Source organism: Elephas maximus, chromosome 21 (assembly GCF_024166365.1).
Source record: "Elephas maximus indicus isolate mEleMax1 chromosome 21, mEleMax1 primary haplotype, whole genome shotgun sequence".
In the NCBI taxonomy this organism is placed as follows: domain Eukaryota; kingdom Metazoa; phylum Chordata; class Mammalia; order Proboscidea; family Elephantidae; genus Elephas; species Elephas maximus.
In genome coordinates, this window is record NC_064839.1 from 17,284,756 (window position 1) to 17,307,335 (window position 22,580).

General features: G+C 38.1%; 1 protein-coding gene across 7 annotated transcripts in view; it reads left to right on the forward strand.

Annotated features, from left to right (window-relative positions):
- CYLD (CYLD lysine 63 deubiquitinase) overlaps nt 1-22,580 on the forward strand; it is a 65,421-nt gene that overhangs the window by 14,133 nt on the left and 28,708 nt on the right. For all 7 annotated transcript variants that reach the window (XM_049863628.1, XM_049863630.1, XM_049863629.1 and 4 more), the window contains one exon: nt 348-453. In XM_049863628.1, the coding sequence (XP_049719585.1) occupies nt 348-453 (106 nt within the window). The remainder of the gene's footprint in view (nt 1-347; nt 454-22,580) is intronic.

A 22,580-nucleotide genomic window follows, 5' to 3' on the forward strand; every position in this document is an offset into this window, starting at 1 on the left:
GTATTATTAATAAATCTTTTGATGCAAAATAATGCCTTTGTAGACCTCAAGTGGGTGCTATATAAACTAGCATTTATTGTTCAGTAAAGTATTAAAAACTCTTCTGATTCCTTTCTTATCTGTGAGTTTACTGTGACTTGAGTATTCTCGGATTTCATCTCTCCACCAAAAAGAAATCTTTGTTTTGGTGGTAATTATTCCTAATACAGCATTTTTCTTTTAGGCAAAATAGTAAAAATTTACCAATGTTAAATGTTTTGGAGGGCCCTTTTATGGAAAATACAGACTCCTATATTTATATTTTATTGAGGAGTTTTTTTTTTTAAAGTTTATTATTTAATTTCTAGGATAATCCTATTGGCAACTGGGATGGAAAATTTAATGGAGTGCAGCTTTGTAGCTTTGCAAGTGTTGAAAGTACACTCCTTTTGCATATCAACGATATCATCCCAGGTATGTTTTCTCCATGTTTTCTCCATTTATAACGCAGAGTTTCTAAGATGTATTTTGTTACAAGGACGTAAATATAAATTTCAAGATGCATTTTTAGAACGTGGCTTCTTCCACCCCCGAATGAAAGCAACATGTCAAGATTTGCATTTCCGAAAGTGTGTGGTGTGGGTTGCACGTGTACGTTATCGTTCACTTTTTCATCACTTCTCCACTCTAATAGAGGGAAAGGCCTTTTCTGATAATTCGAAAGGTCAGAAAAGGTTATCAACTTCTGTCTAAGAGCCTGGTGTACTAGAAGCCTTTCACAGAAGTTGGTCATCTCGTGTCCTCTAATGTACCGTGGAGAGGATTCTTGCTGGATGACCTTCAGGATCCGTTGCAGTTTTGAAATGCTGTAATTGATCAGGCTTCATACCTGTAGATGGAAACAGGTCATTTAACCTTACATCTTAAAAAAAAAGCCTGATGCAACCTTTTATTTTGCCTCTAACCCGTAGCACTTGGTAGCTGCTGTCATTATTGACGAATACCTATTGATAGCAACATCAGCTGTGCCATTTCCTGCTGTTAGTAGAATTCCCCTGTTCAGCAGTTGATAGTATGTTAATCAGAAAGCTAACAGAGGCCATCTGAGATGGTGATTCTTCCTGAGCACTGTGCAACTGTGGATAAAAGGTCAGAAAGTCTGCAGGTGGACTGTAGCCAGGAACATACGATACCCTTAATTAGATGACTCGCACTTTTTAAATATTCTTAACAAACTTGTACGGTAAGTATTAATTATCCCTATATTGCTGATTAAAAAACTGGTCCATTCAGGTAGGTTTAGTAACTCACCTAAGATCAGTCGGTGGTGGAGCCAGAATTCAAATCTAGACCTGTCTGATTGTAAAGCTCTGCTGTTTTTAGTACCTTTACACCCCAGATCTTGTGTGTACTTAGTGGGTAGGATGAGAAGACCTGCACAGAAAACCAGACTTTTCAGTCTCCCATGTACACTTGGAAAATATTGTTTCCATGGAGATGCATCTTGTCTCTAGTTTTATGAAAGGAGAATTTTACCATAGCATCGATTACAGCTGAACAGGCAAACTAAATTGTTTTTTTTTTTTTTTTTTCGCTTGTAGTATTTTTCCATTATTGTTAATTTTGACACAGAACACTTTTGAGTTGCCCACAGGTCATTTCAGGTCCTCAGTTTCTTCTTTTGTAAAAGTGAAGGGGCTGATACAGAATGAATGGCGGCAGTGGTGGTTCAGTGGTAGAATTCTCTCCTTCCATGCAGGAGACCCAAGTTCAATTCCTGGCCAGTGCACCGCATGCACAGCTGCCCCCTGTCTGTCAGCAGAGGCTTGTGTGTGTTGCTGTGATGCTGAACGCCTTTCAGCAGCGCTTCCAGACTAAGGCAGCCCAGAAAGAAAGGCTTAGCAATATACTGCTTGAAAATCAACCAGTGAAAACCCCGTGGATTTCAGAGGTCTGATTGGGAACTGATCGTGGGGATGGTGCAGGACCGGGCAGCATTTCGTTCTGAGGTGCATGGAGCTGCCATGAGTCAGGGACTGACTTGAGAGTAGAATATGTTCCTCCCAATGATGACCACTGTCTTGATTTTTTCGTGAATTATTTCCTTGTTTTTCTTTCTAGTTTTTTCACATCTGTATGCCTGAACAATATGTTGTTTACTTTAGCCTATTTTCGAACTTAATATAGAATTATAGTACCTGTATTCTTTAATTACTTGCATTACTTGCTTAGTTTACTCAAAATGTATTTTGAGATTCTTGCTTGTGGATACAGGTGTCTCACTGCTGTGTAGTATATTTCATTGTGTGAATATCCCATGATTTACTGACCTATTCTGTTAGTGGATGTTTGGGTTATTTCCACGTCTCTGACATTTTGAATTTCTGCCAGTCCGATGGCTGAGAATTGGTATCTCAGTGGGTTTTTTTTTTTAGTGCTAATATTTCTTTTTTTTTCTTTCCTAATATTGTGTTTTTGGTGAAAGATTACATAGCAAATTAGGTTTGCATTTAACAGTTCCTATATTCAGAAACCCCGGTTGGGTAGGGATTAAGAGCTATGGCTGCTAACCAAAAGGTCGACAGTTCAAATCCACCAGGCACTCTTTGGAAACCCTATGGGGCAGTTCTACTCTGTCCTGTAGGGTTGCTCTGAGTCGGAATTGACTCAACGGCAGCGGGTTATACATGTTGTTCAGTGGCTTTTGTTGATTTTTCACAATGTGTCAACATTCTCTTTATTCCCATTCTGGTTGTTCTGTTTCCATTCATCTAGCTTCCCTGTCCCCCCTTACCATCTCATCTTTGCTTTAGGGTAAATGTTGACCATTTGGTCTCATACAGATGATTTTTTTCTTTTATAAAGTGCTCACTACTCACTAATGATGTTGTTTCTTTTATGTCCAGTCTGCTGTTTAACTGAATGGTGACATCTGGGAGTGATTTCAGTTCCAAGTTTAAAGGCTGTCTCAGGACAGCAATCTCAGGGGTTCACTCTAGTCTCTACCAGTCCAGTAAGTCTGTGGTTTGTGTGGGCCGTTAGTCCTGTAGACTTGTTTCTTCTTTGAGTCATTGGTTTCCTTCTTTCTCTTTTGCTCTGGATGAGTAGAGACCAATAGTTATATCTTAGATGGCTGCTCACAAGCATTCTGGTTTGGTGAGTAGCATCTACAGTCTTTTTTAAGACTGTAGATGCTACTCACTAAACTAGAATGGAAAACAAAAACTTTATAAACTATCTTGTGCTTATTGACTGAGTTGTTCCATAAAACTATGATCCTAAGCCTTCAAACCCAGTAAACGAGTCCTGTAAGATGTTTGGTTATGTCCAGGAAGTCTCTGTAACTGTGCCTCCTATGTGCTTTATTATATACATGAATATATATGCAGCACACTCAGACATGTATACGACTTATGATGCATTTGAGCTATGATGAACTGCACTTCATGACCGTACTTATCATTAGTGATACATACTACATACAGTGTTGCAGTGCACAATTTGCCGATTCTCAGGTACTGCCTCCTAGGTGTTCAATTTTATGGTTTTCTGTTCAAAACACTGCTATATTTATAAAGATACTGATAATAAAAGGTAATGATAATAATAATAAAAGATATTCAACTTACGTCAGAACCGATCTACAGCAGATAAAACTGTACATGCACTCCCGTGTACTCATGTCTGTCTTCCTGTACACATATATGCGTACACATCTACCTATGTAACCACACACTTAATTTTTGGCTGTTATTGCTATTGTTGCAAAACTTTATATGTTACAGAATTTACTAAAAACATCCCTTGTTCCCACATACTTCTTAGTGTCATCATTTACGTTGTTCTAGTTGTACAGACTTCACCCATATTGGTATTGCCTTTCCCAGCACCAAAAGTGGCAAGTGTCTACTATCTAGAAGGAAATCCTGGTTGCGTAGTAGTTAAGGACCGTGGCTGCTCACCAAAAGGTCAGCAGTTTGAATCTACCAGGCGCTCCTTGAAAACTCTATGGGGCAGTTCTGCTCTTTCTGTAGGGTGGCTATGTGTTGGAATCCACTCCATGGCAACGGGTTTGGTTTGGTTTTTGGACTATCTAGAAAGTGCTTCCCTCCTCTCCGTCCTATCCCTGGTAACCATCAAAGAGCGTTGCTTTCTGTAGGTATACTTATTCTTATCTTTTTATAAAAATGAGATCGAGCACTCGTCCTTTTGTGTCAGTGTGGTTTTAATATGCAGTTCCCCAATTACAAGTAGGGTTGAACAACTTTCCATATGTTCATGGAACATCCGTGTATCTTCTTTTATTAAACACCTATTTGTGTCTTCTACTCATTTTTCTGTTGGGTTGTTTGCTTATTTATTGATTCTTGAGTTCTCTATTTAAAATTTTTTTTTTATATTTAAAAGAAATTTTCTAGTATCTTACTATGAAATTTTCAAACATACAGAAAAGCTGAAAGAATCTTAAACTGAACATTCCTATACCTACCGCATAAAAAAAAAAATAGATTCCACAATTAACATTTTACTGCCCTGTAGGGTTTCTGAGGAGTGGCTGGTGGATTTGAACTACCAACCTTTTGGTTAGCAGCCAAACGTTTAAACCACTGTGCCATCAGGGCTCTGTACTTGGTTTATCATATACCTAACCATCCCCCTATCCATGCATTAATCCATCTTTTTTTTAATGCATTTCACAGTGAGTTACAGATGTCTATACACTTACCACTAAATACTTCAGTGTGCATGTCATTAACTAGAAGTAAATACATAGGTTTCTTTTTCTGTTAAGATGAAAGACATACATGTAATGAAAGGCACAGATCTTAAGTGTATCATTTGATGAGATTTGACGAATACACATTGTATACCCCTGTAACCCAAATTCCTATTAAGTTATTAAAATAAATTTTTAATAAGAAATACTTTCACATATCTCCAATGAAAACAATAAAAAATGTGCAGTAAAATGTCTTGTTTCCATTCAGTTGCCTCCACCCAGCTGCCCCCTCACTCCAGCCCTTGCCTGCCACTGGTATTTATTTTTATTGGTTTCTTGTATCTCTCTCCAGAGTTCTTTATCAATATGCGTATATATTCGTACTTCCCCTTCCTTTTTCATAGCATATACTGTATACATCATGCTCACCTATTTTATTCTCTTAACTTTTTATCTTTGCACTCTTTCTATATCTGAATAGTGAGGTGGTTTTTTTTTTTTTTTTTTACAATGTATAGTTTCTCCTTATGGTGATTCCATATTTTATTTAACTAGTTTCCTGTTGATGGGCGTTTGGGTTGTTACTACTGTTTCGCTATTACAAGCAAGGCTGCGATAACCTTGTGCATACGTGTTCCCCCCACGTGCTACTGTATCTATAGGACAAGGTCCCAGAAGTGAGATTGTTTGGTGAAAGGGTGCATGCATTTGTATTGTTCTAGAGGTCGCTATGAGTTGGAATCGACTTGATGGCACTGGGTGTTTTGTTTTTAGAGATTGCTAAATCACCTTCAGTAGTGGATATAACAATTTATATTCCTACCAGCAGAGCGAGGAGCCCTGGTGGTACAGTGATTGAGCGCTAAGCAGTTAACTGAGCTCAGTGGCTAACTGAAAGGTCATCAGTTTGAAGCCACCATCAGTGGCTAACTGAAAGGTCGTCAGTTTGAAGCCACCAGCCGCTCCTTGGGAGGAAGATGTGGGAGTCTGCTGTAAGAATTTAAAGCCTAGGAAACCCTATGGGGCAGTTCTACCCTGTCCTATAGGGTCGCTATGAGTCGAAATCTACTTGACGGCAATGGGTTTACCAGCAGAGTACAAGGGCAGCTTTTCTCGCAGCCTTACCCGGTGCTGTCGAGTCAATTCTGACTCATAGCGACCCTATAGGACAGAGTAGAACTGCCCCATAGAGTTTCCAAGGAGCGCCTGGTGGATTCGAACTGCCAACCCTTTGGTTAGCAGCTGCAGCACTTAACCACTATGCCACCAGGGTTTCCAACCATGAGAGTATGTTGTTAAATTTTTTCGTAGTCTGATAGTTAAAAGTCTATTTCAGTAAAGTTTTAATGTGCATTTGTCAAATGAGGTTGAGAATCTTTTTGTATGATGAGAGGCAGTTTGTATTTCTCCTTCTGTGGACTGTTGATTCACATTTTTTAATTGGGCCGTTGATCTTTTTTCTTCCTGACTTCTTTATGTGTTGAGGAGGTAAACTCTGTATTGTGTGCAAAAGGAGGCGCAGATAATCCTCACTCCCTACACCCCATTTGTCTTTTAATTTTCGTGTTCTTTGCCATCAGGATTTTGATGTTTATATAGTTGAATTAGCAATTTTATTTTAATGGTTTGTGGATTTTGAGTCCTCAGAAACCCCATGGGGCAGTTCTACTCTGTCCTGTAGGGTTGTATCGGAATTGACTCGACGGCAATGGGTTTGCTTTTAGTTTATTATTATATTATATATCAATGGGTTTGCTTTTAGTTTATTATCTTGACACTTCTAATACACGCACATTGTATGTTTGCTGATGTATGGAAATACAGTTGACTTTTGTGTACTGAATTTTGTAATAAACAATCTTGTTAAACTCTCTTATTTGTAATTTATCTATATATTACTTTCCCAGTAACCATTTGTGTCATCTACAAACAATAGGTTTTATTTTTTCCTTCTAATCTTTATTGTGTTTTGTTTGTGAAAAATAGTTTCTTGTCTTACTGACCTAGCTAGAACCTCTAATGCAGTATTGAAATAGAAGTGGTAGTAGCAGGTGTGTTGGTCTTATTCCTGATCTTAAAGGACATGATTTTAAATTTCACTGTTAAGTATGGTATTTGTCACAGGATTTTATTTTTGTAGCTGTCATTTACCAGGTTATGGAAACTACATACCATTCTTAGTTTTCTCAGAGTATTTATTGAATGGATGTTGAATTTTACTAAACCTTTTCTTCCCTATCTTGATATGATCATATGGTTCTTTCCTTTTAATCTGATAATTTTCTAATATTAAATAAACCTTACATTCCTGTTATAAATCCAACTTCATTGTGATTCTTACATTGCCAGTATTTGCATTTTTTTTTTTTTTTTTTAATCTCTGTTCATAAGAGATACTGGCTTATGATTGTTCCTTCATAATCGGCCTTGTCTGGTTTTGGAGTCAAGGCCGTGCTTGTCTTATAAAGTGCGTGGTAAAGTTTCTTCTTTGTTGGTTCTTTGCAAGGGTTTGTATATGACTAGAGTGATCTGTTTCTCAAATATTTGGTAAAGCTGCTCTTTGTAGAGTGATTTAACTGCTGATTAAATTTTTTGCGTGGTTTCTACTTCTTGAGTCCCTTTTGTAAGTTTAACTTTTCTATTAATTTATTTATTCTGCATTTTCAATGTTTTTGACATAAAGTTGTTCATAAAATTGTCTTATTTTCTGTTTAATCTCTGCGGTATCTGAAGTTATATCCCTGTTTTCGTTGGGAATTTAATTATTTGTGTGCTCTCTCTTTATTCATCAATATTACCAGAAGTTTCTAAACTTTATTTATTTTTTTTCAAAGAACCAACTTTTGGCTTTCTCTCTCTCTATATAATTTTTTTTTAAAAAAATTTCAGTAACTTCTGTTTTTTATTTGACTTTTTCAGGATTTATTCTCTTTTTTCCCTAGCTCCATAGGTTTGGATATTTAAGCTTATTAGTTTTTAATCTTTTTTCTAGTGGAAAGCATCTAAGGCTATAGATTTCTCTAAGTATTGACTTATATAATTTGTGTATATAATTATCTTGTTATCATGCAATTTGATATTTTGAATTTTCTAGTTTACGTCATGATTTTTTTTATTTAACCCGTGAATTTTATTTTAGAGAAGCCCTGGTGGTACAGTGGTTAAGCACTTGGTTGCTAACAGACAGGTCGGGAGTTGGAATGCACCAGCTGCTCTGCGGGAGGAAGTTGTGGCAGTTTGCTTGCCTAAAGGTTTACAGCCTTGAAAACCCTGTGGGGCAGTAATACTCTGTAATATAGGGTCACTACGAGAATCTACTCAACAGCAGTGGGTTCTGGGAGTTATTCTAAAGTATGCTTTTAAATTTTTAGATAGAATTTTTTTTTTGGTCATGAACAATTTTAATTCAGTTGCATACAGTCAAGATAACGTGATGCTGACTCTTTGAAACTTGTCAAGGCTAGCCTTATTGCTTAGTGTATGATCGGTTTTCAGAAATGTTCCATGTGTGCTTAAAAAGACTGTACTGTCTTCATTTGTAGTTGAGTGTAATATTTTATGTCTCTTAGTTCAAGTAAGTAAAATTATGTATAACACTGTACTGATTACTTTAGCTGTATAGTAAGCCTTGAAGCTGGGTTGTCAGTCCTCCAGCTTTGTTTTTCGTTTTATTGGCTTTTAGCTATATTTCAGTGTACTGTTCTTTTAATGGCTGCCTCAAGGATTAGAATATATACCTTTTATATTTTAGTCTATTTAGAATTACTGTTGTACCATTTCATGTAAAATGTAGAAACCTCACTACCATATAGGTCCATTTATCTCCTCTCCATCTTTTCAACTATAAAAGTTATATATATTATTTTTTTTCGTTTTTTTCCATCTTTTCAACTATAAAGGTTATATATATTACATCTACATATTAAAAATTCCACAGTGTTGTAATTTTTGCTGAGGGAGTCGTATATATTTACATATATTTTAAAGAAATAGAAAGTTCTGGCTATTCACTTGGTGGAAATTCCTTTGATGTTTCTTAAAATGCAGGTCTTCTGGTAATGAGTTTATTTAATTTTCTTTTATATGAAAATATCTTTATTTACCTTTGTACTTGAAGGATATTTTTGCTGGATATAGAATTCTGGATTGGCAAATTTTTTTTTTTTCTGTACTTTTTTTTTTTAAATATAGTTTTCCACTGTCTTCTGGCCTCCATTGTTTCTGATGAGAAGTCAGCAGTCACTTGCATCATTGTTCTTCTGTATTTAATGCATTGTTCTTTTTCTGGGTGTCTTCGCTATTTTCTCTTTTTCTTTGGTTTACAGTGGTTTATCTATAATGTACCTGGTGTGGTTTTCTTCACATTTATCCTGCTTGGAGGTTTAATGAGGTTCTTAGATTAGTAATTTTAGATCTTTCACCAAACTTGGGATAATTTTAGCCATTACTTCTTCAAAAAAAAATTTTTTCCCCGTCCTACTCAGTCTTCTTTTATTCTGGGACTCCAATTACATGTATATTAAAAAAAAATTTTTTTTTTTTTAGATTTGTTTATATTGTCCCACAAGTCCCTGAGGCTCCTCATTTTTTCCCCCCTATTTTTTCCCCTCTCTGTTCTTCAGGTAACTTCTGTTGTGCCATCCTCAAGCTTACTAGCTTTTTTTTTTTTTTTTTAATCTCTATTGTATTATTAAGCCCCCTCCAGTGAATTTTTTTTCAGATATTTTACAGTTCTAGGCTTTCCATTTCTTTCTTTCTTTTTAATAGTTTTTATTTCTCTGATGAGTTTTTCTCTTTTTTTTATTCTCTGTGAGAGCATATTTTCCTTTATTTCATTTGTAATTATAATAAACCAAACCAGTTATTGTTGAGTTGATTCTGACTCATGGCAATCTCATGTATGTCAGAGTAGAGCTGTGCTCCAAAGGGTTTTCAGTGACCGATTTTTTTGGAAGTAGATTTCCACGCCTTTCTTCAGGGGCACCTCCGAATGGACTTGAACTGCGAACCGTTCAGTTAGCAGCTGAGCGCATTCACTGTTTGCACCACCCAGGGACTTCATAGTTATAAGAGTTGCTTTAAAATTCTTTTGTGCTAATTCCAACATTTTAATAATTTGTGGATTTTTTATTTGTTGATTTTTTTTTTTTCTCTTTAGAATGGGTCAAAATTTCTTGTTCTTTCATATGTTAAATAGTTTGGGATTATATCCCTCTGCTGTTCCCTTCCTGCAGATTTTAATTCTTCTCCATGAAATGCCTACTTCTGTTCACTCTGCAGTACCCTCACGTAGTTTTTTCTTTTTTTATATTCATCAAAGTTTACATCTGTTATCTGCAGGAGAATTGTTCTGATAGGAACCAATTGCTCCACCATAACAGTTATATTTTTAAATATTTATTTTGGAATATAAAGAGGATTTATTCAAGAAAAAGGGGGAATTTTTCTACATAGGTATGCTGCCACTTATAATTAGATTTTATCTTTACATTTTTCAATGTTTGAAATGTGGTTCTGTTTTTTTTTTTATTTTTTTTACCCTGTAACTGTTGAATTTCTCTTTCAGTCCCCTTTTTTTGGCTATACTACAAAATCTTCATAAGAAGGTCATTTTAAGTGTAGGCCAGTAGCTCCCAATCTGGGATGATTTTGTCCCCAGTGGATAATTGGCAATTTCTGGACACATTTTTGATTGTTACAACTGGGGGAAGTGGGCGCTACTGGCATCTACTGGGTAGAGGAAAGGAATGCTGCTAAACATCTTACAATGCACAGGTAGCCCCCCACAGAAATAATTATCTAGTCCAGTGCTGAGACTGAGAAACCCTGTTCTAAGCAAAATCTGGGAGCTATGCTAATTTTATAATTTGACCTGCTGGATGTCTTATGGAGCTTTTGTGGCGCAGTGGTTAAGAGCTACGGCTGTTAACCAAAAGGTCGGCAGTTCGAATCCACCAGCCACTCCTTGGAAACCCTATGGGGCAGTTCTGCTCTGTCCTGTACAGTCACTATAAGTTGGCATCAACTCAGTGGCAATGGGTTTTGGATGTCTTATAAAATAATTTTCTTTCATTATTTACATATTCTTACATGGGTAACTAATTCTGTGCTAGTATTTCTCCAAAATACATGGATAAAATGTAATTTAACTTGCCTCACCAAATCAAGGAAACCCTGGTGATGCAGTGGTTAAGTGCTATGGCTGCTAACCAAGAGGTCGGCAGTTTGAATCCAACAGGCACTCCTTGGAAACTTTATGGGGCAGTTCTACTCTGTTCTATAGGGTCGCTATGAGTCGGAATGGACTTGATGGCAGTGGGTTTTTGGGTTACCAAATCAAACATGTTTGGGGTTTCTTTTTTAATTTTTAATTTCCAAAGGGTACTTTTGAAGGCTCCAACTTGATTTTAGATTGAGTGTAACCACCCTTTTTAACTTACATTAATTGAATTTCTTTGATTTTTATATTTTAAAATTGAATGTAACTCATTGTGTTGAGTAGATTAGGGAACTAGGGATGTCATTAATTTAGTCTTTTAACTTAAGAAAGAAAAAGATGCTGGAAATATGAAGTTGGCTTATGTATAATTGATTGTGTTTTTCTCAAGATAGACTAGCCTGCTGTAGAATAAAGATTTGACGTGCTTCCCCACCCCCAGCCCCGCCACTCTAGAGCTGTATTGCTTTCTGTATATTTTTTCTACATCTCAATTTGGTTTGAAATGTAAATTATCTTGGATTCTGCAGTAGCAATTTAAGAGAAGAGAAAAAGCTACTATTTCTATTTTATCTGTGATGAAATTGTATATACCCCGACAAGGAATTCTTCTTTAACAGTATTTATCTTTAAAAACAGTTACAATTGTATTTTATTTAAATATTGGCAGAGGGTTAAGATAGTAAACATTAGTTATATGTATCCCTTTTGGGACTCACTTGTCAGCCACACTTGAATCTTCCTAATCAGTGACTGCTGTTGTCATCACTGCCGGCTCTCTCAGAGCAGCGAAGGGAGAGGAAAAGAATACTTTTTTTTTTTTTTTCCTTTTAAAGCTTGATTTTCATAAACCCTGAATAGAAGATAATTAAGAATGATACCAGCTTTTATAACATAATACATAAATTATACTTATTTGCTGGCAAAATAAAGCTTGCAAATGGAATTTTAAAAATAAAGTTGTCTGAACGGAAATTAATGTAGTTTATTTGAATGAGCCTCCATCTGTATTTCATGTCATCATTAACGCCCTTTTCTTGAGGGAGAAAGAGGAGTCAGAGCATCTCCTTTAGTTCCTTAGCTTCTTGTTCTTACCCAATTACCTTCCATCTGTAGGACCAAATTAATATTTCTAGCATTCTGAAAAGATTTCTTTTTGAAGTCATTGAACAGCTGGTAAGATTAGGAAAGAGTTCTTCCCATTCAGTTACTCCTTACAGTTGGCTTCTGAAGGATACCTTTTACTAAGTGATGCAGGAATCTGAAACCTGTTATCATACCTTTCCTCTCCTCATATCAGTCTCAGGTGGTGAAAAACTCTTACATATCCAACCTGGTATTTTATTATTCAGGCTCCGGAGGCTATTGTGGTGAAGATTAGCGCCATTCCTCCATTGTTCATTTCTGCTTTTTCTGGTTCGCTCCGGGACTTCTTTTGTAATTGTGGTGGCTGGGGGTGTAATGCTAATTGTATTTTTTTAGAATATGCAGTATATTTACATTCACACATTTAAAAGGGTATATAGGGAGAAATTTCCCTCATAACCTTGGCCCCAGCTACCTAGTCCTATGGAGTAGTTGTGCTCTGTCCTATAGGGTCGCTATGAGTCGGAATCAACTCAACCGCAACAGTATTCTTGGTGGAAATATATATATATTTATGTATACACACCTGTGAAACCATCACTGCAATCAAGGTAATAAACATACGCATCACCTGAAAAGCGTGTTCCTTTCTAATCCCTCTCTCCCATCCTTGCCTGCCTCCCCCACCCCAGGCAACCACTGTTCTTCTTTCTTTCACTGTACATTAGTTCACATTTTCTAGAATTTTATGTAAATGGAATAATTCAGTATGTATTTTTTGTCCGTCTTACTTCAATCAATATAATTATTTTTTGATTTATTCATATCGTTGCATGTATCAATAAGCTACTTGTTTTCATTGCTGAGTAGTATTCCTTTCTGTGGCTATAACTACAGTTTATCCCCTCACTCCGTGTTGGGAATTCGGGAGGTTCCCAGTTTTTGGCTACTATGAATAATGCTGTTGTGGACATTTGTGTACAGGCGTTTGAGGAACATATGCTTGGGAACGGACATTCTCTCGGGTAAATAACCTAGATACTGAATGGCTGGGTTATGTGGTAGGTGTTGTTTTAACTAATCTGCCAAAGTGTTTTCCAAAGTGATTATTCTGTTTTAATCCCCACCAGCAATACATGAGAGTTCCAGTTTCTCCATGTCCTTGTGTGATTAGTCCTTTAAATCTTAGTTATTTTATTAGGTCTGTTGTGGTCTGGAGCCCTGGTGGCACAGTGGTTAATAGCTTGGCTACTAACCAAAAAGGTCAGCAGTTCAAATCTACCAGCTGCTCCTTGGAAACCCTGTGGGGCAGTTCTACTCTGTCCTATAGGGTTGCTATGAGTTGGAATCGACTTGACAACAATGGGCTTATTGTGGTAACTGGTTGAGATTCTCACCTCCCCGCCCCCAGGATATCCAGTTGCTCCAGCACTATTTGTTGAAAACTTTCTTCTATTGAATTGCTTTTGCACCTTTGTAAAAAAAAAAAAAAAAAATCAGTTGGGCATATTAGTGTGGGTCTATTTCTGGGTTCTTTGTTCTCTTCCATTGATATGTGTGTCTGTCCCACTGAAAGTACCTCACAGTTTTGATCGCTGTAGCTAAGTAGTAAACTGGGTAAGCAGACTTTGGATGCAGGGTAATACTAGTTTTGTAAAATGAATTGCGAAGTGTTCTCTCCTATTTTCTAGAACAGATTATGTAGAACTGGTATTAATTCTTCTTTAAACATTTAGTGAAATTCTTCAATGAAACCATCTGGGCCTAGGGATTTCTTTTTTTGAGAGTTTTTAAATTACAAATTCAATTTTATTAATAGTTACGTTAGCTACCATAGAGTTGGGCACCAGCTGTTGGCTACCCTTTGCACAATGGAATGAGACGCTACTCAGTCCTGCACCATCCCCGTGATCCGTTGTGGATTGGGCTGTTCGATCGATAGGGTGTTCGTTGGCAGATTTGTAGGATTAGATAGCCAGACCTTTCTCCCTAGTATGTCTTAGTCTAGAAGCTCTGCAGTGCTTTTGTTGTGTTTCATTTGTTTTAAATAATACGAAGTTTTCAGTGAAAGTTTACACAGCAAGTTAGGTTCCCGTTCAACAATTTTTACACAGATTGCTTAGTGACGTTGGTTACATTCTTTACAATGTGTCAGCATTCTCATTATTTCCATTTTGGTTGTTCTGTTTCCAGTAATCTAGTTTCCCTTTCTCCTTACTTCTTATCTTTGCTTTAAAGTAATTGTTTGGTCTTACATAGATGATTTTTTTTTTTTTTAAAGTTGCACAGTACTCACGGGTGATATTCTTTATTTTGTGAGCTAATCTGTTATTTAGCTAAAAGATGACTTCAGGGGATAGCTTCAGTTCAAGGTTTAAAGAGGATCTCAGGGCAGTAGTCATGGGGTAGTCCTGTAGTCTCAGCTGGTCCAGTAAGCCTGTCTACTTTCAAGACTTTGTCTTTAGTTTTTAAAAGTTTAATTATGATATGTCTCAGAATGGATTTCTTTTGGTTTATCCTGTTTGGGGTTCACTTAGTTTCTTGGATCTGTAGGTTTATGTCTCTCGCCAAGTTTGAGAAATTTTCTGATTATTTCTGTGAGTACTTTTTCAGCCCTGCCTTGCTTGTCCTCTCCTTCCAGGATTTGATGACACAAATGCTAGGTGTTTTGTTATAATCCCATAGGTCCCTGAGGCTCTGTTAATTTTTTTTAGTCTATTTCTCTTATTGTGTGGATTGGATAATTTGTAGAGTTCTGACTTCAGTTGCCCTGGTTCTTTCTTCTCTCCCGTCCATTCTGATGTTGAGCCTACCCACTGAGATTTTAATTTTCATTATTATACTTTTCAGTTCTAAAATTTCCATTTGCTTTTTTTTTATATTTTTCCTTTTCTGAGGCTTTCTATTTCTTTTAAGAGGTTTCTGTTTTTTTCATTTGTTTCAAGCCTGTTGATAATTGCTTGTTGAAGCATTTTTATCATAGCTGCATTAAAATCTTTCTCAAATAATTCTAACATCACGCGTCTAAGTTTTGGCATCTACTGATGGTCTTTTTTCATTCAGTCTGGGATCTTCCTGGTTCTTGGTATGATGAGTGATTTTCAGCTGAAAACTGGACAGTGTATTATGTTCTGAGATCCTGGGTCATATTTAAACCTTACGTTTTAGCTGCTTTTCTTTGTTACCACTCGGTTAGAGGAAGGGTGGTACAATGCCTCATTACTGCCACTTAGGGGTAGAAATACAGGTTTCCTACTCTGTTGCCTTCATTTGCCTCTGTTGACATCTGAATGGGGGAACTCGTTACTGCTGGGCAGCAGTGTGAGTTCCAGCTCCTAGTGTGGTCTCTGCTGACACTATGGATGGTGTGGCCTCATTACTGCTGGGCAGTGGAAAAAGTCTTGACTCTCCACTAGACCTCCTTTGGTGCCACTCCAGCAGCACCGGGGAGTAGCACCTTGTTATTGCTGGGGTGGAAATGTAGCTTCTCCACATGGTTTCCAGAGACACCACTGGGTTGGGGGACCTTGTTGCCAGCTGGTAGAAATGAACGTCCCAACTCTCTACTTGGCCTTCGCTGAGAGCACCCAGCAGGGGTGTTGGAGCACTTTGCTATTATCTCCTGAGGGTGGAAGTTGAGGCTCCCCATTTGGCCCTTGCTGGTGTGGCCGGGGATGGGACCACAATTTTTTCTGTGGAGTTTGGGTGGAGTAGAGTAATTATTGTCTAAAATTTTTGTCTTGCTAGGCTGCCCTTACCCTGGTGCTTTGGCTAGAGAGAGCAGACTTTTGTAGGGGCTCTCTTTTGTGTGCACCTATTGGTGGTTCTAGATTGCTGGCTAAGTCTGCAGCTCTAAGTCTGGGATAAAACAAAAACAGAAACAAAAAACCTGTTGCTGTCAAGTCGATTCTGACTCATAGCAGCCCTATAGGACAGAGTAGAACTGCCCGGTAGGGTTTCCAAGGAATGGCCGTGGATTCGAACTGCCAGCCTTTTGGCTAGCAGCCAAACTCTTAACCACTGCACCGCTAGGGAACTCCCTGCTGTGCTGTTCCGCAGGTCTCGAGGTTCCCAGGCTGGCCTGCCTCCTTCTGCCCACCTTTCAGAGTCTTCTGTTTATTTTATGTATAATGTCCAGGATTTTTAATTGTACTTAGTGAGAGGAATAGGGAAAAATATTTCTACTCCATCTTCTCAGAAATGGAAGTTGCACCTTCCTTTTTTGTTTTTTAAATAATTTTTATTGTGCTTTAAGTGGAAGTTTACAAATCAAGTCAGTCTCTCACACAAAAACCCATATACACCTTGCTACACACTCCCAATCACTCTCCCCCTAATGAGACAGCCCGCTCTCTCCCTCTGCTCTCTCTTTTCGTGTCCTTTTCGCCAGCTTCTTACCCCCTCCACCCTCTCATCTCCCCTCCAGGCGGGAGATGCCAACATAGTCTCAAGTGTCCACCTGATCCAAAAAGCTCACTCCTCACCAGCATCCCTTTCCAACCCATTGTCCAGTCCAATCCATGTCTGAAGAGTTGGCTTCGGGAATGGTTCCTGTCCTGGGCCAACAGAAGGTCTGGGGGTCATGACCACTGGGGTCCTTCCAGTCTCAGACCATTAAGTCTGGTCTTATGAGAATTTGGGGTCTGCATCCCACTGCTCTGCTGCTCCCTTAGGGGTTCTCTGTTGTGTTCCCTGTCAGGGCAGTCATCGGTTTTAGCCAGGCACCATCTAGTTCTTCTGGTCTCAGGATGATGTTGTCGCTGGTTCATGTGGCCCTTGCTGTCCCTTGGGCTCTTAATCGCCTTGTGTCCTTAGTGTTCTTCATTCTCCATTGATCCAGGTGGGTTGAGACCAATTGATGCATCTTAGATGGCTGCGTGCTAGTGTTTAAGACCACAGATGCCACTCTTCCAAGTGGGATGCAGAATGTTTTGTTAATAGATTTTATTATGCCAAATGACTTAGATGTCCCCTAAAACCATGGTCCCCAGACCCCTGCCCCTGCTATGCTGGCCCTCAAAGCATTCAGTTTATTCAGGAAACTTCTTTGCTTTTGGTTTAGTCCAATTATGCTGACCTCCCCTATACTGTGTGCTGTCTTTCCCTTCACCTAAAGTAGTTCTTATCTACTATCTAATTAGTGAATGCCCCTCTCCCACCCTCCCTCCCTCCCCCCTCTTGTAACCACAAAAGAATGTTTTCTTCTCAGTTTAAACTATTTCTCAAGTTCTTATAATAGTGGTCTTATACAATATTTGTCCTTTTGCAACTAATTTCACTCAGCATAATGCCTTCCAGGTTCCTCCAGATTATGAAATGTTTCACAGATTCCTCATTGTTCTTTATCGATGCGTAGTATTCCATTGTGTGAATATACCATAATTTATTTATCCATTCATCCATTGATGGGCACCTTGCTTGCTTCCATGTTTTTGCTATTGTAAACAGTGGTGCAGTAAACATGGGTGTGCAGATATATGTTTGTGTAAAGGCTCTTATTTCTCTAGGATATATTCCAAGGAGTGGGATTGCTGGATCGTATGGTAGTTCTATTTCTAGCTTTTTAAAGAAGCACCAAATCGATTTCCAAAGTGGTTGTACCATTTGACATTCCCACCAGCAGTGCAGAAGTGTTCCAATCTCTCCACAGCCTCTCCAACATTTATTATTTTGTGTTTTTGGATTAATGCCAGCCTTGTTGGAGTGAGATGAAATCTCATTGTAGTTTTGATCTGCATTTCTCTAATGGCTAATGATCATGAACATTTCCTCATATATCTGTTAGCTACCTGAATGTCTTCTTTAGTGAAGTTTCTATTCATATCTTTTGCCCATTTTTTAATTGGGTTATTTGTCTTTTTGCAGTTGTTTTTGCAGTGTTCTGTAGATGTTAGAGATCAGGCGCTGATCAGAACAGTCATAGCTAAAAAACTTTTTCGCAGTCTGTAGGTAGTCTTTTTACTCTTTTGGTGAAGTCTCTGGATGAGCATATGTGTTTGATTTTTAGGAGCTCCCAGTTATCTAGTTTTTCTTCTATGTTCTTTATAATGTTTTCTATAATGTTTATGCCATGTATTAGGGCTTCTAACGTCCCTATTTTTTCTTCCATGATCTTTATCGTTTTAGATTTTATATTTAGGTCTTAGATCCATTTTGAGTTAGTTTTTGTGCATGTAGTGAGGTATGGGTCTTGTTTCATTTTTTTGCAGGTGGATATCCGGTTATGCCAGCACCATTTGTTAAAAAGACTGTGTTTTCCCCATTTAACTGTTTTGGGGCCTTTGTCAAATATCAACTGCTCATATGTGGATGGATTTATGTCTGGATTCTCAATTCTGTTCCATTGGTCCATGTATCTTGTTGTACCCGTACCAGGCTGTTTTGACTACTGTGGAGGTATAATAGGTTCTAAAATCAGGTAAAGTAAGGCCTCCTACTTTGTCCTTCTTTTTCAGTAATGCCTTATTTATCCGGGGCCTCTTTCCCTTCCATATGAAATTGGTGATTTGTTTCTCCATCTCATTGAAGAATGTCGTTGGGATTTGGATCGGAATTGCATTAAATGTATAGATCGCTTTTGGTAGAATAGATATTTTTATAATGTTATGTCTTCCTATCCACGAGCAAGGTATGTTCTTCCACTTATATAAGTCTCTTTTGGTTTCTTGCAGAAGTGTGCTGTAGTTTTCTTTGTATAAGTCTTTTACATCTCTGGTAAGATTTATTCCTACGTATTTTATCTTCTTGGGGGCTACTGTAAATGGCGTTGATTTGGTGATTTTCTCTTCGATGTTCTTTTTGTTGGTGTAGAGGAATCCAACTGATTTTTGTATGTTTATCTTGTATCCCGATACTCTGCTGAACTCTTCTATTAGTTTCAGTAGTTTTCTGGAGGATTTCTTAGGGTTTTCTGTGTATAAGATCATGTCATCTGCAAATAGAGATACTTTACTTCTTGCTTGCCAGTCTGGATGCCCTTTATTTCTGTATCTAGCCTAATGCTCTGGCTAGGACTTCCAGCACAATGTTGAATAAAAGCGGTGATAAAGGGCATCCTTGTCTGGTTCCCGATCTCAATGGGAATGTTTTCAGGCTCTCTCCATTTAGGGTGATGTTGGCTGTTGGCTTAGTATAAATGCCCTTTATTATGCTGAGAAATTTTCCTTCTGTTCCTATTTTGCAAAGAGTTTTTATCATGAATGAGTGTTGAACTTTGTCAAATGCCTTTTCTGCATCAGTTGATAAAATCATGTGATTCTTGTCTTGTTTTATTTATGTGGTGGATTACATTAATTGTTTTTCTAATGTTGAACCATCCCTGCATACCTGGTACGAGTCCCACTTGGTCATGGTGAATTATTATTATTTTTTTTTAATTAACTTTTATTGCGCTTCAAGTGAACATTTACAAATCAAGTCAAACTGTCACATATAAGTTTATATACACCTTACTCCGTACTCCCACTTGCTCTCCCCCAATGAGTCAGCCCTTCCAGTCTCTCCTTCCGTGACAATTTTGCCAGCTTCCAACTCTCTCTATCCTCCCATCCCCCCTCCAGACAGGAGATGCCAACACAGTCTCAAGTGTCCACCTCATACAAATAGCTCACTCTTCATCAGCATCTCTCTCCTACCCACTGTCCAGTCCCTTTCATGTCTGATGAGTTGTCTTCGGGAATGGTTCCTGTCCTGGGCCAACAGAAGGTTTGGGGACCATGACTGCCGGGATTCCTCTAGTCTCAGTCAGACCATTAAGTATGGTCTTTTTGTGAGAATTTGGGGTCTGCATCCCACTGATCTCCTGCTCCCTCAGGGGTTCTCTGTTGTGCTCCCTGTCAGGACAGTCATCGGTTGTGGCCGGGCACCAACTAGTTCTTCTGGTCTCAGGATGATGTAGGTCTCTGGTTCATGTGGCCCTTTCTGTCTCTTGGGCTCTTAGTTATCGTGTGACCTTGGTGTTCTTCATCCTCCTTTGATCCAGGTGGGTTGAGACCAATTGATGCATCTTAGATGGCTGCTTGTTAGCATTTAAGACCCCAGACGCCACATTTCAAAGTGGGATGCAGACTGTTTTCATAATAGAATTATTTTGCCAATTGACTTAGAGGTCCCCTTAAACCGTGGTCCCCAAACGCTCGCCCTTGCTCCGCTGACCTTTGAAGCATTCAGTTTATCCCGGAAACTTCTTTGCTTTTGGTCCAGTCCAGTTGAGCTGACCTTCCATGTATTGAGTATTGTCCTTCCCTTCACCTAAAGCAGTTCTTATCTACTAAATAATCAGTAAAAAACCCTCTCCCCCCCACCGCCTCGTAACCACAAAAGTATGTGTTCTTCTCAGTTTATACTATCTCTCAAGATCTTATGATAGTGGTCTTATACAATATTTGTCCTTTTGCCTCTGACTAATTTCGCTCAGCATAATGCCTTCCAGGTTCCTCCATGTTATGAAATGTTTCACAGATTCGTCACTGTTCTTTACCGATGCGTAGTATTCCATTGTGTGAATATACCACAATTTATTTAACCATTCATCCGTTGATGGACACCTTGGTTGCTTCCAGCTTTTTGCTATTGTAAACAGAGCTGCAATAAACATGGGCGTGCATATATCTGTTTGTGTGAAGGCTCTTATTTCTCTAGGGTATATTCCGAGGAGTGGGATTTCTGGGTTGTATGGTAGTTCTATTTCTAACTGTTTAAGATAATGCCAGATAGATTTCCAAAGTGGTTGTACCATTTTACATTCCCACCAGCGGTGTATAAGAGTTCCAATCTCTCCGCAGCCTCTCCAACATTTATTATTTTGTGTTTTTTGGATTAATGCCAGCCTTGTTGGAGTGAGATGGAATCTCATCGTAGTTTTAGTTTGCATTTCTCTAATGGCTAATGATCGAGAGCATTTTCTCATGTATCTGTTAGCTGCCTGAATATCTTCTTTAGTGAAGTGTGTGTTCATATCCTTTGCCCACTTCTTGATTGGGTTGTTTGTCTTTTTGTGGTTGAGTTTTGACAGAATCATGTAGATTTTAGAGATCAGGCGCTGGTCGGAGATGTCATAGCTGAAAATTCTTTCCCAGTCTGTAGGTGGTCTTTTTACTCTTTTGGTGAAGTCTTTAGATGAGCATAGGTGTTTGATTTATAGGAGCTCCCAGTTATCGGGTTTCTCTTCATCATTTTTGGTAATGTTTTGTATTCTGTTTATGCCTTGTATTAGGGCTCCTAACGTTGTCCCTATTTTTTCTTCCATGATCTTTATTGTTTTAGTCTTTATGTTTAGGTCTTTGATCCACTTGGAGTTAGTTTTTGTGCATGGTGTGAGGTATGGGTCCTGTTTCATTTTTTTGCAAATGGATATCCAGTTATGTCAGCACCATTTGTTAAAACGACTATCTTTTCCCCAATTAACTGACACTGGGCCTTTGTCAAATATCAGCTGCTCATATGTGGATGGATTCATACCTGGGTTCTCAATTCTGTTCCATTGGTCTATGTGTCTGTTATTGTACCAGTACCAGGCTGTTTTGACTACTGTGGCTGTATAATAGGTTCTGAAATCAGGTAGAGTGAGGCCTCCCACTTTCTTCTTCTTTTTCAGTAATGCTTTACTTATCCGAGGCTTCTTTCCCTTCCATATGAAGTTGGTGGTTTGTTTCTCCATCACATTAAAAAATGACATTGGAATTTGGATCAGACGTGCATTGTATGTATAGATGGCTTTTGGTAGAATAGACATTTTTACTATGTTAAGTCTTCCTATCCATGAGCAAGGTATGTTTTTCCACTTAAGTAGGTCCTTTTTAGTTTCTTGTAGTAGTACTTTGTAGTTTTCTTTGTATAGGTCTTTTACATCTTCGGTAAGATTTATTCCTAAGTATTTTATCTTCTTGGTCGCTACTGTGAATGGTATTGATTTGGTGATTTCCCCTTCGATGTTCTTTTTGTTTTTGTAGAGGAATCCAAGTGATTTTTGTATGTTTATCTTATAACCTGAGACTCTGCCAAACTCTTCTATTAGTTACAGTAGTTTTCTTGACGATTCCTTAGGGTTTTCTGTGTATAAGATCATGTCATCTGCAAATGGAGATAATTTTACTTCCTCCTTGCCAATCCGGATGCCCTTTATTTCTTTGTCTAGCCTAATTGCTCTGGCTCGGACCTCTAGCACAATGTTGAATAAGAGCGGTGATAAAGGGCATCCTTGTCTAGTTCCCGTTCTCAAGGGAAATGCTTTCAGGCTCTCTCCATGTAGAGTGACGTTGGCTGTTGGCTTTATATAGATGCCTTTTATTATGTTGAGGAATTTTCCTTCAATTCCTATTTTGGTGAGAGTTTTTATCATAAATGGGTGCTGGACTTTGTCAAATGCCTTTTCTGCATCAATTGATAAGATCATGTGGTTTTTGTCTTTTGTTTTATTTATATGGCGGATTACATTAATGGTTTTTCTAATATTAAACCAGGCTTGCATACCTGGTATAAATCCCACTTGGTCATGGTGGATTAATTTTTTGATATGTTGTTGAATTCTGTTGGCTAGAATTTTGTTGAGGATTTTTGCATGTACATTCATGAGGGATA